At 48.1% G+C, this 20840-nt stretch overlaps 1 protein-coding gene across 1 annotated transcript in view; it reads left to right on the top strand.

Annotated features, from left to right (window-relative positions):
• LOC147116033 (uncharacterized) overlaps nt 1-20840 on the top strand; it is a 140260-nt gene that overhangs the window by 11512 nt on the left and 107908 nt on the right. The window contains exons 2-4 of the mRNA XM_085991994.1: nt 8645-9105; nt 18529-18691; nt 18851-19016. Coding sequence (XP_085848120.1) covers nt 8677-9105; nt 18529-18691; nt 18851-19016 — 758 coding nt within the window. The 5' untranslated portion in view covers nt 8645-8676. The remainder of the gene's footprint in view (nt 1-8644; nt 9106-18528; nt 18692-18850; nt 19017-20840) is intronic.

Raw genomic sequence — 20840 nt, 5'->3', positions numbered from 1 at the left:
TATTACGGTTAGAGCTGATCCTGTATCTAGCTCCATTTTAACTGGGGACCCTGCTATTATGAGGGTAACCCAAATGGTCTGGTAATCTTCATTGGCAATTACATTATGTAATTTGAGAGAGCTTAGTCTCTTGTTCCCGGAGTCGCTATCGCTCTTTTGGTCTTTGGAACTACTGTCTGTCATCATTTGTACCTTTCTGTGCTTTTCCTCATTGATTCTTTTCCCGTTAGTGGATTTTTTATTTTCAGATCGGCATACACGTGGAATGTGTCCCATCTTTCCGCATCGCCTGCATGCTTTTTCTTTGAACCAGCAATCCCTCTGGTCATGGTTGGATCTGCCGCAGCGATAACATCTCTTGAAACCCCGTGTCATTTCATGGGCGCCGAAGTCCTGTGGCCTTTGCTTTATCTTTGCCGCTCCTATTGCACTGAAAGCCTTGTCCAGTGTTAAATCTTTTCCAGAAGATACCTTTTTTTGTGTTTCTACACTTAGGGGATCGCAGATGAATTTGTCTTGCAGAGAATCTGACAGTCCTGCCTCGAATTGGCAGTGTAGGGTATCAACAATCTCCTCAAAATTCTTGTGCATCGGTTCGGCTGGAGTGATTAAGTTGCGTAACAGCTTGTATGTTTCTGCGCCCATTAGATCCAGAAGCACTGAAGCTTTTTCTTCATCTTTTATTCCATTTGCGGTGCAAAACACCTCCACTCTTTCTACATATGTGGTCCAATTCTCTATCTTGTTATCAAAAACATCAATATTGCCAAAGTTAGGCTCTGTTTCGTTATCAAAAGCATCAATATTGCCAGACTTAGGCATTTCAAAAAAAAGATATGGCGCTTCCCGCGCTTTTTTTTTTTCTCTCTGTAGCAACGATATGGCGCTTCCTGCGCTTTCCCGCCGCTGCTACCGATAACAACGCTGTTTTACTGTGGTTTCCGTTTATTCACTGTTGGAGACTCGTTCCCGACGGAGGTCTAAACGCTGACCTGCTTGCCACGCCGGCCGTCTCCCGAGTGCACCCTCCCAGTCCGTTATTGCTTGCCTCCGATTTCGCTGCCTGTCTCAGCTGTAGAGCCCGATGCTGGAGCCCCAGCCTGACGCCCAGGAAGGATTAGCGCAGTACCTGCCACCAGCTTGGCCAGCTGGTGAAACCACAGTTTCTATAACTTCCTTGAGTCTTCTGGACGCTGGAGGAATCGATGTCCTTGAGGTGCTGCCGAATTGCAGGTAAGTCCGTTTCCACTTCGTCGCCACTGTAGTGTCCGTGTGTAGATAAAGACACTGAAGACAGGAGTTGGTTCATAGGTATTTACTACGCAAGTCTGGGGGGATTCTAAAGGATATACACAATACACAGGCTTATATAGCCCAAGTGGCAATTACCGGCATTACGCACACCTGGGGCTCTTAAAGGCACATACACCACAATTGCTCTTAAAGGCACATACACCACAATTCCTCCCCTTCTAGCTAACCAGTACATCATATTTTAAGTAATTATTAATTACATGTTATATGCAAAATAATATACATTGCTGTATTAATTAATTATAAGTTAGTCTCTCAGGAGGCTTCCTGACTCGGTCCAGATAACGCCTCGGGGGTGTAGTAGTTTCTGGTGGTGTAGTAGGTTCTTCTGGCAAGGCTGATTCGGCTTGAAGGCCAGTGTCGGGTTCATCGGGTTCCAGTATCACCGGATCGGAGGTAGATATGGGTATCTCTACTTCATCGTTAGATGTATAGCGTGGTGGTGTAGGTTGTCCCTTTTCGGATGACTTGATGATTTGGTCAGCATGGCGCCTTATTATGCTGGTGTACATTTAAGGAGTTATTTTACAACTTCCAAAAAAAATATATTCCACTGAGAAGAAAAGGGTGTAAAAGAAAAGACAGCCATCCGTGGCTAAGTAAAGAAATTAAGGATAATATTCGACTAAAAACAAGGGCATATAAGGTAGCCAAATCTAGTGGGAGGATAGAGGATTGGGAAAACTTTAAAAGACAGCAAAAAATAACAAAAAGATTGATTAAGAAAGGGAAGATAGATTATGAAAGTAAATTAGCAAAAAATATAAAAACAGATAGTAAGAGTTTTTATAGTTATATAAAAAGAAAAAGGGTGGCTAAAGTAAATGTTGGTCCCTTAGAGGATGAGACCAGGAAATTAATGGTGGGAAATATGGAGATGGCAAAAACACTGAATGAATATTTTGTATCAGTCTTTACAGTAGAGGACACTAAGAATATCCCAACACTGGACAAACAGGGGGCTATGGCGGGGAGGAGCTAAACATGATCAAAATCACTAAGGAAGTGGTACTCGGTAAAATAATGGGAATCAAGGCGGATAAATCACCTGGACCTGATGGCTTACATCCTAGGGTCTTGAGGGAAGTGGCGGTAGGGATTGTGGATGCATTGGTAATAATTTTCCAAAACTCCCTGGACTCAGCAAAGGTCCCGGCAGACTGGAAAACTGCTAATGTAACACCCTTATTTAAAAAGGGCAGTAGACAGAAGGCTGGAAACTATAGACCGGTTAGCCTAACATCTGTGGTAGGTAAAATTTTGGAGTCGATTATTAAGGAGACAGTAACAGGACATTTGGATAAACATAATTTAATGGGACAAAGTCAGCATGGCTTTATGAAGGGGAAGTCATGTTTGACAAATTTGCTGGAATTCTTTGAGGAAGTAACATATAGGGTGGATAAAGGGGAACCAGTGGACGTAGTGTATTTAGACTTCCAAAAGGCATTTGACAAGATGCCACACAAAAGATTATGGCTTAAGATAAAAAATCACAGGATTGGGGGTAATATTCTGGCATGGATAGAGGATTGGCTATCTAACAGAAGGCAGAGAGTTGGGATAGATGGTTCATTCTCAGACTGGCAATCAGTAACAAGTGGTGTTCCGCAGGGGTCAGTGCTGGGTCCCCAACTCTTTACAATCTATATTAACGATTTGGAGGAGGGGACCGAGTATAACATATCAAAGTTTGCAGATGATACTAAGATGGGAGGGAAAGTAGTGAGTGAGGAGGACATAAAAAACCTGCAAGGGGACATAGACAGGCTAAGTAAGTGGGCAGAGATTTGGCAGATGGAATACAATACTGGAAAGTGTGAGGTTATGCACTTTGGCAGGAAAAATCGTAGAGCAAGTTATTATCTTAATGGCAAGAAACTGGAAAGTACTGAAGTACAAAGGGATCTGGGGGTCCTGGTGCACGAAACTCAAAAGGTTAGTATGCAGGTGCAGCAAGTGATTAAGAAGGCCAATGGAATGTTGGCTTTCATTGCTAGGGGGATAGAATATAAAAATAGGGAGGTATTGCTTCAGTTGTACAAGGTATTGGTGAGACCGCACCTGGAATACTGCATACAGTTTTGGTGTCCATACTTAAGAAAAGACATACTTGCTCTCGAGTCAGTACAAAGAAGGTTCACTCGGTTAATCCCGGGGATGAGGGGATGGACATGTGAGGAGAGGTTGAGTAGATTGGGACTCTACTCATTGGAGTTCAGAAGAATGAGAGGCGATCTTATTGAAACATCTAAGATTGTGAAGGGGTTGGATCGGGTGGATGCGGGGAGGATGTTCCCGATGATGGGTGAAACTAGAACTAGGGGGCATAGTCTTAGAATAAGGGGCTGCTCTTTCAAAACTGAGATGAGGAGGAACTACTTCACTCAGAGGGTGGTAGGTCCATGGAATATGCTGCCCCAAAAAGCTGTAGAAGCTACATCATTACATAAATTTAAAACAGAAATAGACAGTTTCCTAGAAGTAAAGGGAATTAAGGGTTACGGGGAGCGGGCAGGAATTTGGACATGAGTCTAAGTTCGGATTGGTCATGGCCCTGTGGGTAGCGGAGCGGGCCCAGGGGCCGTGTAGCCTGATCCTGCTCCTATTTCATGTGTCTAATTCTGTTAGATTCAGGAGATGGTTCTGTGATAGTAGATTGGCGGTTAGGATCATATCAGCCATTATCTTATTGAATGGCGGAGCAGGCTCGAGGAGCCGATTGGCCTACTCCTGCTCCTATTTCTTATGTTCTTATGTTCTTAAAATTGTTATCGGGTAAAATTACAGATGAACAGAGGGAGGTGTTCCAAAAAGAATTGAGCTTAATTCAGGACCAATGTACACCCTTAAAGCGAAAGAGCTCCACTTAACAAATAAAACAGCTGTGGTCGACAAAAGAGGTGAGAAATAACATAAAACTAAAGGAAAGAGCACATAAAATTGCAAAGAATAATGTAGATCCAGGGACTGGGATAGATATAAACAACAGCAAAGGAAAACAAAAAAGATCGTCAGAGCTGCAAAAAGGGAATATGAAAAGAAACTTGTGAGGGCAATCAAGATTAACACAAGAGGTTTTTCCAAATATATTAGAAGAAAATGATAGTCAAGGGTAATATGGGCCCTTTATAAACAGATGGGGCTAATATTGCAAATGAAAATGATAAAATGGCAGACTTGTTGAATGATTACTTTGTGTCAGTCTTCACAGTAGAGGAAGAGGATAATATACCTGATATTCCAGGGAATTAATAATGAATCAAGGACTGGGACTCACTAAAGTTAACGTAAGCAAGAAAACAGTATTAGAAAAAATAATGGGACTAAAGACTGACAAATCCCCAGGATTTTAAACCCAAGGTTTTAAAGGAAGTAGGTGAGGAAATTGCAGATGCTTCAGCCATAATCTTCCAAAGCGCTCTCGATTCAGGAATTGTACCTTTAGATTGGAAAATTGCAAATGTAACTCAATTATTTAAGAAAGGTGTAAAAGGGAAACCAGTAAATTATAGACCTGTTAGTTTAAAATCTGTTGCGGGGATATTATTGGAATCTATATTTAAGGACAGAGTGATTGAGCACTTAGATAAATTTGAGCTGATTAGAGAGAGCCAACATGGAATTATAAATGTAGGTCACGTCCAACGAACCAATTGAATTTTTTGAGGAAGTAATTACAGTAGTAGACAGGGGAATGTCTATGGATGTTATATGGACTTCCAGAAGCATTCGATAAGCCTTCGTATATGAAGATGTTAGCTCAAATGAAAGCTCAAGGAATTGAAGGCAAATTATTCATCTCGTTAGGAGATTGGTTAGGCGGTAGAAGACAAAGGGGGGAATTTTAAAGTAAAAAAGTGAGTGATGCATCACCCAGGTCACCGATGTAATGTTTAACAAGACAGCCAATTCTGTGATTTTTTCCAGTGCTGAAGCCAATATTACTGAGCGGGCACTTGGCTTTGCAGCTCTGGCTGGCATCCCACAGGTGCAGGGTGTCATGGACTGCACACATGTGGACATCGGGGCACCCCCACATCACCCAGGAGTGTTTGTGAACCGCAAGGGCTTCTACTCCCTCAATGTGTAGCTCGTCTGCAACCATAGGAAGATGATCCTGCTGGCTGCTTGGTGACAAGGGCTATCCACTAAAGACATGACTCACACGCACCCAACCTGACCCTGAAGTGAAAATTCATTGTGGCTCTGCTTAATTTGACAATTCATAATTTCCTTCTGTCACCGTGTGGGAATACCCACTAAACTAAGAAACTGAAATTTAATAATGCCCCATATAAATTTACATCCAGCAATACAAAAGTGCTTCCTTGCTGAATTAAGAAAACAGCTGTCAGTGGATAGGGTTAACTTCTTTGTAGGTTTATAAGAAGCTGGATCAAAACTTTTTCAGGCGCCATTATGTCACTTCACGTAAATTGAAGAAAACATACCCAAACAAACAAATGCCATCTTTTTTATTTTATTCCCTCAGTCTTTGTACCATTTAAAACTTGCACACTTTATTGGAGGTGATCAGTGATGTAAGAAAACTACTAGGCACTTGGTCTGAGTATTAAACAAGGCTTTAATCAACTGTTTTTCAACATGGAGATCTAGTTGTGTCCTTCACTACTTCCTGTTAAAGAATGTCCTGAGCAAGCTGGGCCCATGCCCGAGTATTTATACTCTCCCTGGACAGCGCCACCAGCAGGCCGCCCAGTATCATTTCATAAGTTATTTCCACATGAATGACAAGATCATGTCAATCAGTCTCCAATTTCCCCACTTACAACAAGTTCCCCCTTTCTATGATGCCTTTAAGAGATTGAGGACTATAGTACAGTGGTCCTTCAGCCACTTTCATGATCAAACACTATATAAGTTTGTATCTGCTATACCCGCTTATCAAATTGAATACTCTCACACATGTATGTGTTCTTTTAACCTGAGTCCTGCTGCATTGCCTTGGTTTGTCATTGGTGAAAGTAGGCTAACTCCTGACCCAGAGCTCATTTGCGATTGAGTTCCTGATGGTTGAGGATGGACTTCAGTCCCTTCTCAATGCCCCCGGTTTTCAAACAACAACAAGATCACGTCCTTCGCTCGGCTCACCAATGTTGGCTTAAAGAAACTTCTGTTGTTCACTTGAGTTGTAACAAATTCAGACATCTGGTTATAATCATTATATTCTTTAACTTCAGTATAAAAAGCAATTTACAAGTGGAGTACAGTTACAGATAGAGAACATGAACCTAGGCATAGGTCCCTTTTCATGCTGCTTGAACAAAGGAAAAAGCTATATTTATACACTGTTTCCTTATCATGCTGGAGCTGGCATTGCCCAATTATGGTAGTCTCTGGCTACTGCAATGTACAGATACACAAGTCTACATTTTGCATCAACAACCTTTCATGTAAGATGTCTTGTCCTTGCTATGGTAAACATATCCAAGGCCAGTTGGTTGTGAACACCAGCTATTGTTAAGTGAAATCTGTATCTCTCTCTCTCTCTAATGATGCCAACCACATTTTTCTCCTATATTGAATGAACTAAACATGAACACCTTTCAGAAGCTGAATTAACCGAGTTCCATATGCCAACAGGTTGGAGGTGTGGGGTCAGTTAAAGTGCTAAAAATGTGAAACCCAACCTGAACCCGCCTCCAACCCACCCACTTCTGTTTTTAATGGAGGCAGGGCGGGGGAGTGGGGGGCAGAGAATCTGCTGCCAGCAGGCGGGTTGTCTATTTAAATATTATAATGAGGCTGGAAGCCTCTTCTTTAACCTCTATTTTGTCTTTAATACCTTGTGAAACCCACCAACTAATGCAAGGCAAAAACTGCTGCATCCAGGAGGAAAGTGCGTTTACACTGACCTCATGAATCCAGGGTCCCTGCCTACCCACCCCCGTGATCGGAGAAACCCCCACGACACCTCCGATCACCCCCCAGGCCTCTGCATTCCCCCCAGGCCTACCTCAAGGACTACAATTCCCCCACAAGCCCTTCCCCCCCGCTCCTCTGCCCCACCTTATCACACTGCTCCCGGCCCCTGATCCCTTCAGACCACTCACGAGCTCCTCCCAGCCCCTGATTCTCACCCATCACCCAGCCCCCCATCGTGCTGATCCCGGCCTGCGTTCCTGATGTTCTGGACTCCCCCCACATTGCTCCTCCGGCACTCCCGCGATCTTTTCAGAACCCACCCCCACTGCTCCTCTGGCTGACCCCGGCTTGCACATGATCCCTCCCTCCTTGCTCTGTGCGGCCTAGTGCTGCAGGCCAACCCACACGGATCCAACCAACCTCTCAATCTGGCTAGCTGCGGGTTGGACACACGGGCTTCCCATTCAAATCAGGCTCTGAGGCAGATCCCACCCCCCGGTCACCCACTCTAACTCTCACCCACCCCCACCCTCACCGGTCACCCCCCCAACCCCGGTGACCTCCAGCCCTAACCTGCCTGCCCCATTAAAATTCTGCCCCATTAAAATTCTGCCCAAGGAGTAGGGATAATGGGCATGTTCTCAAACTGGAAGGAAGTGACTAGTGGTGTCAGGGTGGCTGTCACGGGGCCGTGTAGACACGGGGCCGTGCTGTCCGGGCGAGGCTGGTTCTGGACCCAAGTGCAGACAGACGAGGCGAGAAGCAGATATGCAGTCTTAAATAACAGTACTTTACTAGAATCACACAGGTAAACAGTTACAAAACATTGGAGCTCAAGACAAGCTACCACATAAGCAAATGGCTAGTCAAGATAGGAACTCAAGACAAGCTACCATGAGGCAACCGGCTTGTCCAAACTGAGCTCAAGACAAGCTACCACAGGGCAACCGGCTTGTCCAAAACTGAGCACCTAGTCAAGACACAGCACCTTGTGAGGCCTGAGCCCAGAGGGAAGAAACCACACAACTTAAATACAAGCAAAAACAGGTGAAACCAATAAACCAGATAAAAGGCAGTTAAGTAAACAAGTAACAATTTGGCAAAGGGAAACCAACCAGTGAAGGTGCCATCTAGGGGTTACTGAAGGAACTGACTGGCACCCTCACAAGTGGTGACCCACAAGGATCGGTGCAATTTTGGGGTGTCTCACAAGGATCTGCAGAACAGATGTTAGACTAGCAGATCTATAATTTCCTGGTTTCTCTCTCTCACCCATCTTATGTGCTCGAAGAATATGATTTGCCAGCATTTTTGCTGCCGTCAATGACGTGATTGTTATATGTGTTTTATGAAAATAAATAAACGCTGATTGAGTTCAGTACAAGCATCAATAGTAATGTGCTTCATTACTAAAAAAATCCTTCAAATTTATGTTTCACAGGAGCCTGTGAAGAAACATCTCAGCACCACACCATGGTTTCCCTGTATAAGGCGTTTCCCTTTATCCTCACGATTGCAATTTGTGGGATGATGTATAGATACCGGAATCTGGACACCTATCAGTCTATTCAAAACTACATCTTGGAAATATCCCAGATGAAAGATAAAGCTGACCCAAATCTTTCAAACCCAACCATAAAACCTGGGATTATATTTGTGGAGACGACTGACAAAGTGGAGCCAGCACCATTGGCAATGTGTTCAGTGGAGTCTGCTGCTCGTTTAAACCCAGACAAACGTGTCTATTACTTTATGAAGGGATTCAGTGGCAACTTATCACAGTATCCACAGGCTGAGTATGCTGGCATCCCTTTGCTTTCCTCAATAAGTAATGTCGTCCTTCTACCCTTGAATCTCACTGAACTGTTTGAAGACACTCCTTTGAATGACTGGTATCAAAAGGTAAGCAATTAGTAGAAATAATTCTGAGTAAATTAATTGTTTGACTGGAGTTTGATTTTTTTTAATAGCAGCAATGACATGAATGCAAACCCCACCATCTCATAAATCATGAGACAAACTCTTCGAAATCATGAGCTTTGGTAGGAAATCATGAGTTGCTATTTTTCTCAAACATACACCAATATAGATCAACAGTTGGTTTATAAACCTCATTAGTAGCTTTATTTAATCTCTAACAGGTCACAGCTCTTTACAAAAATAATATTACTGCATCTGAAAATGCTTTAGAAAAAACTTTAAAAAAAATCCTACCTGTTCTCACCTCATTGCTATGTTTGGGTACTCCTCTTGAATTTCGGGTGGGTGATTTTTCAGTATCAGGAAAGAGCGGAATTATTGTATTTTAAACAAAATTAAGAATTTAAGGGGGAGAAATTCAGTTGTTTGCGCCTCCTGTTAGTGCCTTAAGAGGGCGCTAATGGAGCGCAAAGCAACTAGCGCCCGGGCGTGGCGATATTTGTGCCGCTCGCAAAATTAACTGGACATTTTGCGGTGGCGCTAAACACTATCGCCATGATCTCCTGCGCCGGCAGATTGTGACATCAGTCGACTGCGCAACGCCCCGGTAGCTCCCCAGACCGGATATGGAGTGGTGCCCCCTGCCTTACCGCCTGCCGCTAGCAACGACAGGTTGAGGGGAGCGTTTTGCAGTCAGAAAGGGACTGGGGGAGCGCTATTTAAAGGCAGCCACTTCCTGCCTTTTTTTGTTGGTGACACTTTTGCACTATGCATTCTGAGAGAGAGAGAGAGAGACTTCTGGAGAGATTCAACGCTGTGTGAAGGAGTTTTGGGTACTGAGCAGCAGTTTGCAGGTTCATTTTGATTTTCCCTTCCTTGCTTCACCAGCACACTGAGGTAGCGCCTCGCTCCTCGGCCTTTGCGCCTTAAGACAGCTGTGAAGCGCCTGATGTAGTGCTCCAATCACCTCCAGGGGCGATAAAAGACAAGTTTTCCATTGGAGGCGATAATTAGTGCTAGGCGCTAAACTTTGCACATGGCCGATAATGGCGCACCAAACGGGGCGATACTGAATTTTTCCCCCTAAGAACATAAGAAATAGGAGCAGGATTAGGCCATACGGCCCCTCTAGCCTGCTCTGCCATTCAATAAGATCAAGGCTGGTAATCATCCTCAACTCCACTTTCCCGCACTATCCCCATATCCCTTGATTCCCCTAGAGTCCAAAAATCTATCTATCTCAGCCTTGAATATACTCAAAAACTCAGCATCCGCAGCCCTCTGGGGCAGAGAATTCCAAAGATTCACAACCATCTGAATGAAGAAATTCCTCCTCATCTCATTCTTAAATGGCCTACCCCTTATCCTGAGACTATGCCCCTAGTTCTAGACACTCCAGCCAGGGGAAACAACCTCTCAGCATCTACCCTGTCAATCCCCTTCAGAATCTTGTATGTTTCAATGAGATCACCTCTCATTCTTCTAAACTCCAGAGAGTTTCGGCCCATTCTACACAATCTCATCATAGGACAACCCTCTCATCCCAGGAATCAATCTTGTGAACCTTTTTTTTTATTCGTTCATGGGATGTGGGCGTCGCTGGCAATGCCAACATTTATTGCCCATCCCTAATTTCCCTTGAGAAGGTGGTGGTGAGCCGCCTTCTTGAACCGCTGCAGTCCCTGTGGTGAAGGTACTCCCACAGTGCTGTTAGGGAGAGATTTCTTGGATTTTGACTCAGCGATGATGAAGGAACGGCGAAATACTTCCAAGTCAGGATGGTGTGTGACTTGAACAGGAACTTGGAGCTGGTGGTGTTCCCATGCGTCTGCTGCCCTTGTCCTTCTAGGTGGTAGAGGTGCTACCGAAGAAGCCTTGGCGAGTTGCAGCGCCTCCAAGGCAAATATATCCTTCCTTAGATAAGGAGACCAAAACTGTGCACAGTACTCCAGGTGTGGTCTCACCAAGACCCTATACAATTGTAGCAAGACTTCTTTACTCTTATACTCCAAACCCCTTGCAATAAAGGCCAACATGCCATTTGCCTTCCTTATTGCTTGCTGTACCTGCATGCTAACTTTCTGTGTTCCTTGCACGAGGACATCCAAATCTCTGAACACCAACATTTAAAAGTTTCTCACCATTTAAAAAATATTCTGTTTTTCTATTCTTCCTACCAGAATGAATAACCTCACATTTCCACACATTATACGCCATCGGCCACCTTACTGCCCACTCACTGGGGTCGATTTTAACTGAGCCTGAGGCGGGCTTTGAGGCGCGGGGGGGTTAAAATCACTAAAACTGGTGGGCGGGACCCCCAATCGCCCGCCTGGTTCCCGACCCCGAGCCATTTTAACCCAGGCATGTCTGATGGTCCCGAATCAGTCCCGCCTCCAACAGGCGGGACTGGTTTTTAAGGCCCTTAATCAGCAATAATTGGCCTTTATAATGCCACTTTAACAGGCCCTTGCATTTTTAACCCTTTTCCCACGTAAAACACGCCTGGTGGGGATCACGCCTGTGAAACCTGGCGTGAGCACTATTGGCTTGCTGACTATCAGCTGCAGGTCAACCATTAAAGAGGAGATTTGATCAGTCATCATTTGCAAGTGGCAGGGCTTTGTTGTTTCAGGCCTGGGGCAACTTTTACCAGGCTTAACCACACCTGTGGAAGGTTGGAGCCTCACATACATCTCCAGTGTGAACTCCTGGGAAACCCCTCTCGCCACCGTCACTCAGCACTTCCTCAACGGAGGCATATACCAGAAGCATGGGAGCCATTTTTCTCCTTCCTTCATGGCATTAAAGGAACTCCAGCACCAGGCGCGGCAGCAGCAGAACCAGGAACAACAGCAGCACCAGCAACAGCAGCAGCAGCAGGAACGACAGGCTGCTGCTCACCCACCTGAGGCAGCACAGGCCAGAAGGGGCCAGCGCATGGAAGCCCGTCGGTGCAGGAGATACCCCACAAACAAGGTCTACAGACACAGGGTCAGCTACCTCAACATGACTGAGCAGCAGTGCCAAAGGCGGCTCCGACTTTCGTGACAGGTAGTGACTGACATCTGCGCAATGATACAGCAAGACCTGCTGCCCAGAGGACCAGGTGGACACTCCTTACCAGTGGCCAGCAAAGTCACCACCGCACTCAACTTTGTGGCCTCAGGCTCATTCCAGGGTTCATCAGCAGACATCAGCGGCATCTCCCAGTCAGCCGCACACACTTGCATCATGCAGGTAACCGATGCCCTCTTTGCCCTTGCACACAATCACATCCATTTCACCAGGGATCGCGCAAATGTGACAGCGTGAGCGGTTGGATTAGCTCATCTGGCAGACTTTCCAAGGGTGCAGGGCGTCATTGACTGCACACATGTGGCCCTTAGGGCTCCCCATCACAATCCAGGTATTTTTGTCAACCGCAAGGGCTTCCACTCCCTTAACGTTCAGCTGGTGGGTGACCACAAGAAGGAGATTTTGCATGTTTGTGCCAAGTACCCTGGCAGTTGCCATGACTCCTTCATACTGCGCCAGTCTAGTGTGCCTCCGCTATTCAGGCTGCTAGACCAACTTCACGGATGGCTATTTGGAGACAATGGCTGTCCCCTGAGGACTTGGCTAATGACGCCGTTGAGGAGGCCAGCCAACGAAGCTGAGGAGCGCTACAACTCCAGCCACATTTCCACCAGATCCATAATCGAGCAAACCATCGGCTTGCTGAAGAGGCGCTTCAGATGCCTGGATAGATCAGGTGGATCCATAGAGTCATAGAGTCATAGAGTTCTACAGCACAGAAAGAGGCCCTTCGGCCCATCGCGTCCGCACCGGCCATCAAGCCCTGTCTAATCTAATCCCATTTTCCAGCATTTGGTCCGTAGCCTTGTATGCTATGGCATTTCAAGTGCTCATCCAAATGCTTCTTGAATGTTGTGAGGGTTCCTGCCTCTACCACCCTTTCAGGCAGTGAGTTCCAGATTCCAACCACCCTCTGGGTGAAAAAGTTCTTCCTCAAATCCCCTCTAAACCTCCTGCCCCTTACCTTGAATCTATGCCCCCTTGTTATTGACCCCTCTACTAAGGGAAAAAGTTCCTTTCTATCTACCCTATCTATGCCCTTCATAATTTTGTACACCTCAATCAGGTCCCCCCTCAGCCTTCTCTGCTCCAAGGAAAACAACCCCAGCCTGTCCAGTCTTTCTTCATAGCTGAAGCGCTCCAGCCCAGGTATCATCCTGGTGAATCTCCTCTGCACCCTCTCCAAAGCAATCACATCCTTCCTATAGTGTGGTGACCAGAACTGCACACAGTATTCCAGCTGTGGCCTAACCAGCATTTTGTACAGCTCCATCATAACCTCCCCGCTCTTATATTCTATGCCTCGGCTAATGAAGGCAAGTATCCCATATGCCTTTTTAACCACCTTATCCACCTATTCTGCTGCCTTCAGGGATCTATGAGCCCTACAGTACTCAGCAGCCAGGGTCTCCAGAATCGTCGTGGTTTGCTGTGCACTCCACAACATGGCACAGCGTCGTAACTTGCAGATTCCTGAGGACCAAGTGGCTCCTCACATACCCTCCTCAGATGATGATGATGATGAGGAGGAGGAGGAGGGCAAAAACGAGCATCCTGCAGAGGCCCATCAACCAGCGGCAGCATTACGCGAGAATATTGCTGCCTGGGATGCAAGGAACGCACTCATCCTGGCTAGATTTGCTTAGCCTAGTAAATCAAACTCTTTTGCCTTGCAGCTTCTTACCTGAGCATCGACAATGGCCAAACCCTCCGGATTCCTAGCTATATGACCAGCATCCTGACAACTGCAAGTAATCCTAAGCCCTCAATGTGAAAGCCCCATTCGCGAAATGACACACGCCAGAACTGAAACAGTTGCCATCAGAATTTTTATGCACAAGAACCAACTGATGGCATTTTTACAATATACACAACATTTCATCCAAGTGATGACCCTTGTGACTATGTGTGCTTTATTTTCCTCTTACGCGTGCTCCTACGTAGTGGTTCCCCTGTGGCTTCAGCAGATGTGGAGGCCCCTTGCTCACTTTCCTGCAGCTCCTGTCTCGACACCTTTGCCGGGCGTCCTCTGGGGTGGCAAGCCTGTGAGGGTTAGCCAGCAGTCTGCTGCTCCTGCGGCTGTGCCAGGGTTGAGACTCCTATCTCACTTGGGTGTGGACTCCGGCGGGGCTCTGACCGAGGGCTCTGCAGTGGCATGAAAGTGTGAGTGCTTGGAGAGGAACCCCCACTTCTTTGAGGCCTGCCACCAACCTCCCTCTCATGGGTCAGCTCCCCCTCCACGCCTGCAAGTGGCTTGACAGCACCTTGCTGCACATCAGGGGGGCCATGGGGACCCGTATCTGCAATGGCAGTCCTACTCAGAAGGACTTCCATGAAGGTCTGGTTCCTCTTTTCAGTAGATGCCCATTGCTCCTCAAGAGATGTCATTCTATTCTGAACACTCACCATGTTTTCCATACCCTGGCGACGAACCTCCTCCATGGCCGTAGCCCTCCTCTCCTCTACCGTAGCCAGCCTTACCATGGAGGCAGCAATCATTTCCACGTAGGTAGCCACCCTTTCCGTGTTCATGCGTTCATGCGCCACTGACTCCACAAAGGCTCTGCTCATGTTTGCTATGGACTCCTCCATTCGCCCCACACTCGCAGCGACCCTGGAGACAAAACCTGCCAGAGACTCCTGCATCTGTGCATGGAGTTCCATCACCTCTGATCTTATTGATGGACCCAGAGGCAGAGGGTCAACATGCAGCTGAGCCGTGCTGGCAGAGTCCTGCGCCCTCCGACGAGGACTCTCCACTGCTGTCCCTGTTTCCACAATCTGCTGATGCTCACTTGTGAGCTGTGATACACAAGGTGACAACACTACTCTATGTCCCAAAGGTCCCCCTGAGGTGTGAGTGTCTGCGTTGGTGCTGGGTGCACTTATTTCTGCTGACGCTGAGTCCTCAGAGGTTGCAGATTCCTCTGAGGAGTCTGGAATCTCAGGCTCTTCCTCCTGCACAGTGGGGACGGGGGCTCTCGATGGTCCTGTGGGGGTGTCAAGGAAAAAGTTAGAGATGTGATGCCAAGGTTACATGCACATTGCATTTTGCAGATGATCATAAGTCCATATGATGTAGCTTCAGAATCATTATCAGCGACTCATGCAATGTCAATGAGAGAGATGGAAACTATTCTGTCACCAGCTTGCGGGGGTGCACCTGTCTGTCCTTCCCCAACTTCCACATCTGTATCAGCCCTGACAATCTCCAGGACGGATTCCTCCCAGGGGGTGAGCTGGGCTAATGAGGGTGGCCCTCTTCCTGTCTTGGCTCGCTCTCTCCTATTGTGAGCTCTCTTCTCCTGCAATGAGGGAGACAAGTGGAGGTTGAGCAAGAATGAAGGAGTGAGTGTAGAGATTGCATAGCATAGATACTTAGAAGGAGACAAAGATGGAGTGAGGTTGCAAGACCAAGGGCCCTCCCTGTGTGTTGTCAGTTGTGTTCAAAGCATCAGAGTGAGAGGGAGTGTGAGGGCTGCATGGTGGAATAGTTAGGTGAATGTGAGCATAGAGAGGGAATGGTTAAAGGTGCATGGATGTGAGTGTCAAGTGGGATGTGGAGGAAGAGATTGCTAAAACAGTGCTGGTGAGGAAAGGCAATGGGGATCAGATTGAGGGTGATGGAAATTTCATACTTACATTTCCAGTGCGATGAAGGTCATGGAATCTTTTCCTGCACTGCATCCAGGTGCGCCATGTGAGCCCCAAGGAGTTGACTTCCCCAGCCACCTGTAGCCACACAGCCTTGGTCTGACTGGGAGGCCTATTCCTCCCTGAAGAAGGGAACAGGACCTCCCTGTGGGCCCTAGCCCCATCCAACAATGCCTGCAGTGATGCCTCATCAAATTTAGGTGCAGCTCTTGCCCTCCCACTGGCCATTGCTCCTGCAGGCTCCTGTGCCATCATAAGGGGAAAGCTTGGAAGACTGCAGAGGAAGCAAGGCTTGCTGTGGACCTTAAATGCAGCAGCAATGATGACGTCATTGGAGGGGACTTGCAGTCATGAAAAACCCCTTTGCAAAGGCTTCCCACACGTTGGAAATCAATTGGCCAATTGAGTTAAAATTGCATCAATCTCACACATCCATTTAGATTCATGTGGGAATCACGAAATTCGGGGAACTCGACAATTGCCCGCACCTGAGTTAAAATCGACCCCACTGAGTCTATCTATATCCCTTTGCAGGATCTTTGTGTTCTCCTCGCAGCTTACTGTCCCACCTAGACGTTGTAATGCCCGGTTCTTCAAAGACTCAGTGAGGCGTGTGACCGTGCTAATGATACTGATGTGGGGTCTGACGGTGGGTGATATTTGGGCTCAGGCCGCTGTAAGCTCAGTACACGGGCCTGTCCCTGGAGTGACAGCTACGGTCCCGCTCCACACCTCACTGTCTGCCCTATAGGCTGTTTACCATTCCCATCACAGCACCAACAGCTGCCTGTGTCGTCTTCAATGAACAAAGTAATACTGTGTAAGATGCTCACTCATCTGCTGCACATGCTCAGTATTTCCTGAGTTACCCACTCCTGAGCAGTAATAACAGAAAAATGTAAGAATTAGAAACAAAAGAAGGAATTCAGTCCATCCAGCTTGCTTCATCATCCAGGTTTTTTCTCAGGAGCTGATGAGACCATATTTTAAACATTACTTTACTATCCCTCCACTTTAACCCATCTACTCACATTCAACCTTTTAATTTCTATAGAAACTGAAAATGTGCTCGGGTTTTTGAAATAAATGTAACTTTCCCTAAAATATAATCAGCATCACATATACATTTCTGCAGTTTACAAATGAACCATCTGTACAATTATTGTGGAATATGGTTTATGCCATTAAACAGTCCAGTGAGCCAGTGAATAGCCACTGATTCCACCAACATGAAGGCTGCAATGGATCAGCAATGTGCTGTAACAGCAGAGATTTGATCCCACACTTGTCATATTGGACAAAACTCTTCAGAGAAACCAGGATCTCATCAAAAATAAACATATTAGCTATTTACAAATATCAACAGAGCTCCAGTTTCACAAAACTTTTATGTCATATGTGGAAATATTTCATGTTAATCCAACTGTGATGTAACCCACCTGGAACTTCTTGTTAATGGATTATGTGGTTGGTTATCATGGAATATTTTCCATATGTTATCCTGTATCATATGGTGTTATAGAGTTTTCTTACCATTGCGGACCTTTACCTGCCATGGAGAGAACTTCAGGGGACTCGCTTCTTCGATAATCAGGAACAAATTCAATATTAGCTTTACGGAATAATCCAGCGAAAGATAAAGCATTCCTGTTTAGAGTCCGCACTGCACAATGGAGAGAAAGTTTCACTTTTCACATATTCTGAATGAATGGGTCGCTACATTTGATTGGTCGTTACCAGAGAATCTTTTGCTCCGCTGTCAAATTTCGTGGCTGGAAACAAAAAAGGTAGGCCTAGAAATTCAGTATAGCCACTTTTGGGGCAGTAAAGTCGGGCGGACGCTAAAGTTTGCGCCCGGCGCAAAGCCGCGCCACCTTCGCCGATATTCAGTCGCATCGCCCCAAGAGGTTGCTGCTGCGCTAAAACAGGCGATGCACGACTATCTTTAGGCGCTAAGCCGGCGGTGCTGAGCGATACCCCCGAGGCCGGGCGCAGCGCCGGTGCGGCGAGTTGTTGATTGACGGCAGACACTCTGGCGCCGGTCAGCTCTTAAAGGAGGAGGGTCGATTTGTTTGCCTGCCATGCCCTGCACACTGCAGCCCTCAACCTAGGCCTGACCACATCAGCTTCATCTGCACAACGCCCAGGGCTATGGAGAAGGCCAGGGAGAGAGCGCAGCGCTTCAGCGACGGTGACCTGAGGCTGCTGGTTGGCGGAGTGGAGCGCAGGCGCCATGTTCTGTTCCCAGAAGGTGGCAAGAGGCCGCTGCCCAGCGCCTACCGGAAAGCCTGGAGGGAGGTCTCCAACAGGGTGTCTTCCAACAGCGTGGTTGCCAGGACTCCTGTGCAATGCCGGAAGAAGTTCAACGACCTCACTCGGGTTGTCAGGGTGAGTACCCTTTCCAGTGTCCTCCTCATCCCTGCATGTGCACCTCACTTTATGGGCAAAGGGACCTGAAAGCCCTAATGGCCAGCCCTCATCCAGCAGCCATGGGACTGTCATGAAAATCACTTGCACATTCAGCACTTTACACACTGTACAAGCTATTCGACCATGGGAGGCAGTGCAGACAAGATCAGGGCTTCACACTGGTCAAGCTATTCGACCATGGGAGGCATTGCAGACAAGATCAGGGCTTCACACTGTACTTAGAGGCCGTCCTTTCTCTTGCAGGCCAAGGTGGCGTACAACCAGCGGAAACGATCTGAGACCGGGGGAGGCCGTCCTGACGTCAAAGAGCTCTCCGACCTCGACCAGCGTGTGGAGCGCATTATAGCAGGCTGGCTGATTGGCCCCGTCGCCAGTGGAGATGTCGACCCTGTTCTGGGCACCAATGGTAAGGGCATCACCTTTTTGACCTCTCTCATTCCACTTGCGCCTCAGATCAGCATCCTTTGCCACCGTCCGACCAATGCAGTGAATGGCAGCACTCATGCCTCCCTCGCTGCCGCCCTGTCCTCACTCTAAAGCTACTCTTGTGCCTTCCTGCTTTCAGATGGTGAATCGCCAGGTGAGGAGGCGGGCCCTCAAGCTGCCACTGTCAGCGCTTCCGAATTAGAGGAGGAGGAAGAGGAAGCCGGCCCATCAGCGCCACCCTCAGCCGCGCCAGCCCATGGCGATGAAGGGGACACGTCTTCCCTGGAGGGGAGCCGGGGGGAAGGGTGGGAGGAGAGTGAAGCTCCGGGGCCCAGTGGCCTGCAGCAACGCGGGAGGGGTGGGGAAGCTCGGTGCACTTCTCCCCAGAGAGTGAGTGCGGCCTCCAGTCCTGCGATGGTCAGCGCAGAGGAGGTGCGGCTCCTGGAGGAAATGGCCGTCCAGGCTGAGCGCAGGCACAATGAGCTCATGGCTGCAGTGGCAAGGATGCCTGACTCCATTGAGTCTTTGTCAAGGAGTGTGCAGCAATTTGGAGCAGCACAGGCCAGGAGTCTACAGGACTTTGCGGCAGCACAGGCGGCTTCGAGCCAAGTGCTCAGTCATGCCGTCCATTCACTGGCTGTGGTCACGCGGACACAGACCAGGGCCACACGGGCACTAACTGCTGCCACCCTCGCTGGATCAGCCAGGCATCGCCAGGGCACCCGCCGCGCAGCAGCAGCCCAGCAGTCTGTTCTTCAGCTGTTTGCTGCGCATGCTGCAGTGCTGGCCCGTGCGAGTGCCAATGTCTCAGGCGACCAGCGAGCACCTGCGATCTGCCAGGTTGGCACCATTCCTGCAGCCGACACTGCCACTCCGCCATTGCAGCTGCCACGAGCCGCTGGACAGACTGCTGCCGCCCAGGCAGAGTTGGAGCAGTCAGCAACCGGCCCCTCCAAGGTCAGAGCTGGTGCAGGCCGACCCCCAAGGGCATCTGCCGTCTCGCCATCTGACCCTCAGCAGCCTTCCCCCAGCCTTGCTGCAGCCACTGGGCTCCCATTGAGGAGGAGCTGCAGGGCGGGCAGGGGCCAGGCAAGGATGCGAAAGGCATCGCCCTCGCAGGGCAAAAAGTAGAAGCTCTGCACAAATGCCTGGTGCTTTTTGTAAGGCCGAGATTGGTGTAGTTGTGTTTTTTTAAGGCCGAGATTGGTGTAGTTGTGTTTTTGTAAGGCCGAGACTGGTGTCTTTCTTTCTTTTTGTAAGGCCGAGACTGGTAGTTTTGTGTTTTTGCGGGGGCTTCTCCACATGAGGTTGTAATGTGGGAAGGGCAGAGGTTTGCAATAAATTATTGTTCTTAAATTGCACTGTGCATGGTTTTTTTGTCAAGTCCTGGTTGCCCTGCTCGGCTGAGGGCTTGTGGAGCGGCTACATTCATCTGCTGACATTGGCACAAGCCATTCCCTGAGAGGGGGCCTTGAAGCGACGTTCAATAAGCCGGCGACGGGCGGCCCTTGCACTTTCTGCCTCCCTCCTGTGCTGGTCCTCCTCCTCCTCCTCCTCCTCAGGTGGTCCTCCAATCTCTGGTGGCAGTGGCTGAGTCCTGCGGATAGCCAGGTTGTGCAGCATGCAGCAAACGACCACAAAATGGGAGACTCGCTCCGGCGAATATTGTAGGGCTCCACCGGAACGATGCAGACAGCGGAACCGTTGCTTCAGGACGCCGATTGTTTGTTCGATGATGTTCCTGGTCGCTTGATGGCTTTCGTTGTATTCCTCTTCAGAAGGGGTGCTGGGCGCACGGAGCGGGGTCATCAGCCAGGTACACAAAGGATAGCCTTTATCCCCGATAAGCCACCCTCGTGGGTGAGGCTGGGCCTGGAACATGTCTGCCACAGAAGTCTGTCGCAGGATGAAGGCATCGTGGCTGCTGCCTGGAAAGCGGGCATTGACAGCTAGGATGAGCTGCCTGTGGTCACACACCAGCTGGACGTTGAGCGAATGGTAGCCCTTCCGGTTGCGGTAATCCTCGGCATTCTCCAGAGGTGCCCGCAAAGCCACATGCGTGCAGTCAATGGCGCCCTGCACCATGGGGAAGCCCGCGAATGCTGCAAAGCCCATTGCACGCTGTTGCT

Source organism: Somniosus microcephalus, chromosome 6 (assembly GCF_052327205.1).
Source record: "Somniosus microcephalus isolate GS21.2 chromosome 6, FLI_Smic_1.0, whole genome shotgun sequence".
Classification (NCBI taxonomy): Eukaryota; Metazoa; Chordata; class Chondrichthyes; order Squaliformes; family Somniosidae; genus Somniosus; species Somniosus microcephalus.
The sequence above is the reverse complement of the archived record's forward strand: the minus strand, read 5'-3'. Positions and strand labels throughout refer to the sequence as shown.